We start from the raw sequence: 6,000 nt of genomic DNA, 5'->3' as shown, positions 1-6,000 counted from the left end.
GGTAAGTTCTTTGCTCTTCTTAGCAGACTGCGAAACTCAACTCTGTGATGACAAGATACGGAATAAATGCATATTTTTATCCCTGAACAGAAGCTTCCGGCACTGGTTCATCAGGTCAGGGCACTGAGCTGGCATCCCCATTTATACAGTTTTCCTTTCCTTCACCTTTGTAAGATGCCTGGCACAGCTCTGAGCATCAAATATCTGTGCCGTGTGGGAGCACACGAGGGGACAAGTGGGGAACAGGGTCTCCTCCGTCCTCTGTCCCCAGGCTGGCTTCTCTCGTGGTAGAAGGACCCCCACAGCACCAGGCCTCACAGCTACGCTGCTGGTAAACTGCAGGTGCTGTCAAGGCTTCCTGCCTTTGTATACTGCCTTCCTAGATGAAATGTTCCTTGGCAGTTGGATAGCTGTTTGCTTACCGCACGCACCGCCCTGCTGCCTCTTGGTTGCACCGGCGAGCTATTGCTCCATGACAAGCCACACCGAAATGTAGCGAGCACTTCCTGTTGCCCGCATGTCTCAAGTCAGCTGAGTGTTTCTGCCAATCGGGGCCTGGCTTGGCCCACCTTGGCTGGGCTTGCTCTGGTGTCTAGGGTCAGCTAGACGGCTCGGCAGGGGACCAGCTGCTCTAGAAGAGCCTGGACAGGATGAATTGGTTCTCCTTCCATGTGCATCTTGCATCCCTCCAGCCAAGGATTTGAACCAAGGTCTCATCTGACTCCAAATGCACCAAGAGGATGGAGCCCAGAGTGACACAGAGGAAGAGGTCCCTGGATGGATGCGTGGGGAAGGTAAGGCCCGGAGAGCTGATGTGCTTGACATCACCAGGCTCTTCTGACCCTGGGGGACCTTCTCCTATGATGGTCCTGCTCCTCCAGACCCAGCAGGTGATTTCCCCAAAAGCCGCTTATGGTGAACACACCTGATAGCAATAACTTAAGCATCTCCTGAGAATGACCCTTGTGGCAGGTGCAGGTGAATGTGGTTTGGAGTTCTGAGCTAATGAATCTGGGAGTGGCCAACCTGGAGATTCATTCCTATTCCTTATCTATGAGGAACATCTGAGCGCCTGTCCAGTCCTGTGCAACACAGTACAGGGGATCGAGGCCCCTTGTTTTGGGTTAGGTAAATGTTGCCAGGTGGAGACTGTTGGGGGCGGGTGCTAAGTGAAGATGCTATATACGCTGCATGCTTTTTGCAAGTTGTGTGGCTCTCCTGCCCAGCCTACCACTGCTAGATGCTCTCCCCTGCATGTAAGCCCCGGTAAAACTCCGTGTCTCCTTCACCAGTCCTGGGTCCCTTCTTCAGCCTCTCGAACCTGCTGCCATCCCCATTGGAGAAGATAGGGGTTCGGCATAACAGCAGTTACCGGCTAGGGAAAGGCATGGCATTTGCAGCTCCCTACATGGGCTTGACTCTAACATGGAGGGAAAGAAAATATACACTGGGCCAGGCATGGTGGCTCATGCCTGTGATCCCAGCCCTTTGGGAGGCAGAGGCGGGGGGATCACAAGGTCAGGAGATCGAGACCATCCTGGCTAACATGGTGAAACCCCGTCTCTATTAAAAATACAAAAAATTAGCCAGGCATGGTGGTGGGCACCTGTAGTCCCAGCTACTCGGGAGGCTGAGGCAGGAGAATGGCGTGAACCTGGGAGGCAGAGCTTGCAGTGAACTGAGATCGCACCACTTCACTCCAGCCTGGGCAACAGAGCAAGACTCCGTCTCAAAAAAAAATAAAAATAAAAATAAAAAAGAGAAAAAAGAAAATAGATTCTGCCCTGCTCAATAAAGCCCCCACTGGGCCTCCCATCCTGGACTGTGGACAAAGCATATTTTTTTCCTATGAGGTCTTTACAAGTGGGTTCATGTCACTGCACATGGGTTCTTATCTGGGGTTGGTAGATTCAACTCAATTCCACAGGTTTACTGGGTGTTGCCTCCCATGCTTGGGGCCAGGAGGATGCAGGGATATGGGGTTGCCACCATACCCACTCTTCTTATGATCACAGCACATCATTGCACCCTGTTGGGGCCTGGCACCCTGCTCTGGCACTTTGCCTCTATTGTCTCCTTTAACCTCTGAGCTCTGTGAGGAAGGCATTACTACTATCCCTAGAATACAGACAGGAAAATTGAGTTGGATCGAGGCTCAGAGAGGTTAAATCACTTACCCAAGGTCACAAAGCTAGAGAGTGGCAGGCCAGCATCCAAGGCCAGAAACACGAGCTCCCTCTGATCCAAATGGTGACTCTATATTTGATCAGTGCTCAGAGAACTCTCCAAAGATCTTTATCAACTGTCATCTCTTCATTGCCCAGGCCCAGATGGGGAGCCACTTGGCTGAGGTCTCACTGAGATTTAGGGGCAGGACCTGGATGTGAGGTGGAGTGCCTGGTTATGCTGTTCCACCCTCCACCAGTCACTCCTGACTGGGTATGGACACTTAGTGTGCCCCATCCTGTGTGCAACGCAGTGTGGGAAGGGGATCAAGGACCTTGGCTAATCCCAGGCATTTCCCCAGAATGTCCCAGGTGTGGACTCCTTGGGAGGTACTGCGAGGCAGGCTGGTGTCCCACAGGCCTTGGTTCCATCCCAGCTGTGCTGTGCTAAGCTGAAACTCTTTGGGCAGCTTGTTTCACCTCCTGAGCCTTCTTTTTCTGAACTGTTAAATGGGATGATTCGACCTCTGCTTGGGTTTTGGTGAAGATTAAACGAAATACTAGCTGTAAACCATTTCATCCAGGGTCTGGTATAGAGGAAGCACGCACCTGCTAAATGAAAGCTCTATTGAGTATGATGATCGATCTCCCCGGGTGTCGTTGGGATCTCACAGCAGGAACAGCGCCTAACTCATAACTGATGCCCAGTAAACATCGGGTGGATGCAGTGTCCAATGAGACGGGTATTCATGTTCAGTTTTACAGAGAAGGAGACAGGGGCCAGAAAAGGAAGGAAATGCCCAGGTCAGCCAGCTAGTAAGAGGCAGAGTTGAAATTTGAACTGGGTTCTGGCTGGCTGCAGCTCCACTGCTCCACTACTGCACTGTCTGAGAGCCACAGGCACCGTGTAGTCAGGCACGCAGGGAGCTGGCTTCTTGCTGTCCTGCTGGATCCTGCCCTGGTGTGGCCCTCCCTGGAATCAGGGGTGGGGCTGGAGGGCAGGGCACAGAGAGAGATCTCCTGGGAAATGTACCATCTGCACAAAGGGCATCTGCTGGGCACTCTGCTGGAACGCTCTCTGCAAACACCACTTCCTGCCCGCCTCCCTGGGGACTCTGAGCTTAGGAGGGGGTGAGGGCCCAGGTCTGCACGTGGTGAGGCCCCTGCTGGGTACTGTACCACAGCTTCGTCGTGCTCAGGGTGGCCAGTGGAGGCCCTTCCCAGACTCCAGCTCTGGTCACAAGCCTTGCTCTTGTCTGGGCTCACCTGGCATCTCCTGCCTCACTCTGTGGCCGGACACCCCTTTGGAAGCCGAGGTCACCCCTACTACTCATGCCCCTCATTTGGAAATTTTCATACTCTACCTCTTGTTAATGATTCCATCCCATCTATAATGCTTTTCTATTTCTTGGAATTTTTCCCGATAGGCTATAACTGCTGCAAAGATAGAGAATTGCAATGATTAATATGCATTTCTGTATTTCCAAAAAGTTACCAGAATATCAAACTCATGATTTTGTCTATAGTTTTGATTAGATTCAAGCTATTTTTATATCATAAAACAACATAAAATGTTTGTATTGTTAATTTTTGTGGGTGCAGAGTGATGTGTTTATGGGGTACCTGAGATGTTAGAATGAAGCTACTAAATGTGAGTGTGAAAGTTCACCTTTTTACAGATCATGGAAATTTTCCTGAAGTATGACCACAAATGTTTCAAATTAAGCCTTCCTGCTAAGTTTCCAGAGGTGTGTGGCTTGGACGAAGTGTTTCCAGAGTGGACCCTGGTCTACTGAGTGTCCTGCCTGTTGCTGGTTCTTTGCAGCAGTCCATTGACCAACGCTGTCTACAGCTTGAGAGCCTCTGCAGGCCAGGGCTGCTCTTTGCACCATCCTACGTTACTATTCAATCTGCATAGCAGCCTGAAAAACAGGCCTGCTTTTCTCTCATTTACACATATGTGAAGAAGACACAGCAAGTGAGAAAACGTGACCGAAAGCCATGCGGACACGTGGCCACAGGGCCAAACCCGACTTCCATGATGTGATCTGGCTACAGTTTGGAGCCCACATATTTCAATAGTTATTCCCCGGCCTGACACGTCAAAGAGGCTCCAGAAATGTTTGCTGAGTGAGTGATGAATCAGTGATTTCCGATTTTCTCCTAAATTCAGAGAATAAGTGGCTTGTCTGCAGTCAACCAGGACGTCCCTGACAGAGGTACAAGTAAAGCCCAGATCTCTGCATCTGTGGTTCAAGGCCTTTTGTACTACACACTGCTGTCTCTTTGTCATCATTAAAAACAGGGCACAAGGGACATGTTTTCTAGCCTCAGTTCCCCATCTACAAAATGGGCCTCATGGAATGGAATGTCTCTGCTTCACTCCAGCATCAGCAAGCGGGGAATTCCAATGGATTCAATTCCACTTCTGTCCATGGGCGTGTTCTAAGCAGCCTCTTTGTTCCAGAAGCTGCCCTCAGCCAGAGTTGGATAAGCAATCCTCACTCCCCAGCCTCCTTTGGATGGGGATGAAGACCCCACTGGGGTGGGAAGTGCAGAGGCAGACAGGTGTATGGAGCCACCTGTAAATTGATTCAAGTGAGCCAGGAAAGCAGCGAAGAAAAGAGAAACCTGAGTGACGATGTAGTGGAGGAACAGGGTTGGAAAGAGGCTGCTGGCTGTCTGGCTTCGCAGCTCTGGCTTCCTAATCAGCCTCGCTCTTGTCTCTGGTGTTCTCTGGCTCTTGTCCACCTGTCTGTGTTTCTCTTTGCCAGCTGTTGACTAATCTTTGCTGGAGCTGAGCTAGAATTCTGGTGTTTATAAGCCCATAACTAGCTAAGCACTAGTTGATAACTCTGGAGTTAGTGGATAACCACAGGGCTGGGCTACTAAGCTCTTTCAGTTGATAAATAAATAAACAAACAAACAAACAAACAAACAAACACCATACCCAGCACTTTTTGTATTTTTAGTAGAGACAGGGTTTCACGTGTTAGCCAGGATGGACTCGATCTCCTGACCTCATGATCCACCCACCTCGGCCTCCCAAAGTGCTGGGATTACAGGTGTGAGCCACCGCGCCCAGCCACCTTTGTCCTGTTTTCTACAGGTTAGAAGCAATGCACAAGTCATACCTACATTCAAGGACCGTGCAAAGGATAAACTGCAGGAGGTGAAGAACTTGAGAGCTATTTTAGAAGCTGCCTTCCACACTTTACAATCTACTTTGCAGCTACACTGAGCTCTTAGCAACTCCCTGGGCCTGCTGAGCACCTCTTGCCTTTCTGCCTTTGCATATGCTGTTCCCTCTGCCTGGAATTCCATCTCTTCTGCCTTTGTCCACCTCCTCCTAAGGCCTCTGCTTAGATGCAATTTCTTTGGGCTCTTATTAGCAGCATCCAAATCTGTGCTGGTTTCTTCTAATGCTTACTCTGCATCATAATTTTTCTGTTTACTTGTTAATCCCCTCCCACTCCTGCCAGTACCTAAAGTAAAATCTACACAGGGCTTGGCACATTGTGGATGCTCAATGAAGATTTGTTAAATGAGTGAATGATTGAATGAAATGAACCCCAGCCTGGAACCCAGGGCTGTAATTTCCAGTTCTGGTCCCTGTCCCCTGCCCAGGGGCTGTCTAAGGGCTCGTCTCTCCCAGGAGCCCCTGTATCATCTCAGTAACTAGACCAGTACCCAGTACCATATTGACTTCCCCGACTGAAATAATTTTCACATGCAATTCTCAGGTGCGCTTCCCTAGAACCTCTCTCGCTGTTCTTTGCCTTCCTCCTCTCCCTGCCTTGTATCTCCGTGGTCCTGCCAAAAATCGGAAGCTCAT

The 6,000-nt window shown here is 50.1% G+C and overlaps 1 protein-coding gene across 1 annotated transcript in view; it reads left to right on the top strand.

Moving 5' to 3' along the window:
* The first annotated feature begins 543 nt into the window (after window positions 1-543).
* The window catches only part of TCL1B (T cell leukemia/lymphoma 1B), a 28,221-nt gene continuing 22,764 nt past the window's right edge, over window positions 544-6,000 (top strand). The window contains exon 1 of the mRNA XM_023205569.1: window positions 544-794. Coding sequence (XP_023061337.1) covers window positions 728-794 — 67 coding nt within the window. The 5' untranslated portion in view covers window positions 544-727. The remainder of the gene's footprint in view (window positions 795-6,000) is intronic.

The sequence above is a fragment of the Piliocolobus tephrosceles genome, chromosome 6 (genome assembly GCF_002776525.5).
Source record: "Piliocolobus tephrosceles isolate RC106 chromosome 6, ASM277652v3, whole genome shotgun sequence".
Lineage (NCBI taxonomy): Eukaryota > Metazoa > Chordata > Mammalia > Primates > Cercopithecidae > Piliocolobus > Piliocolobus tephrosceles.
This window is presented reverse-complemented; position numbering and strand designations above follow the sequence as displayed.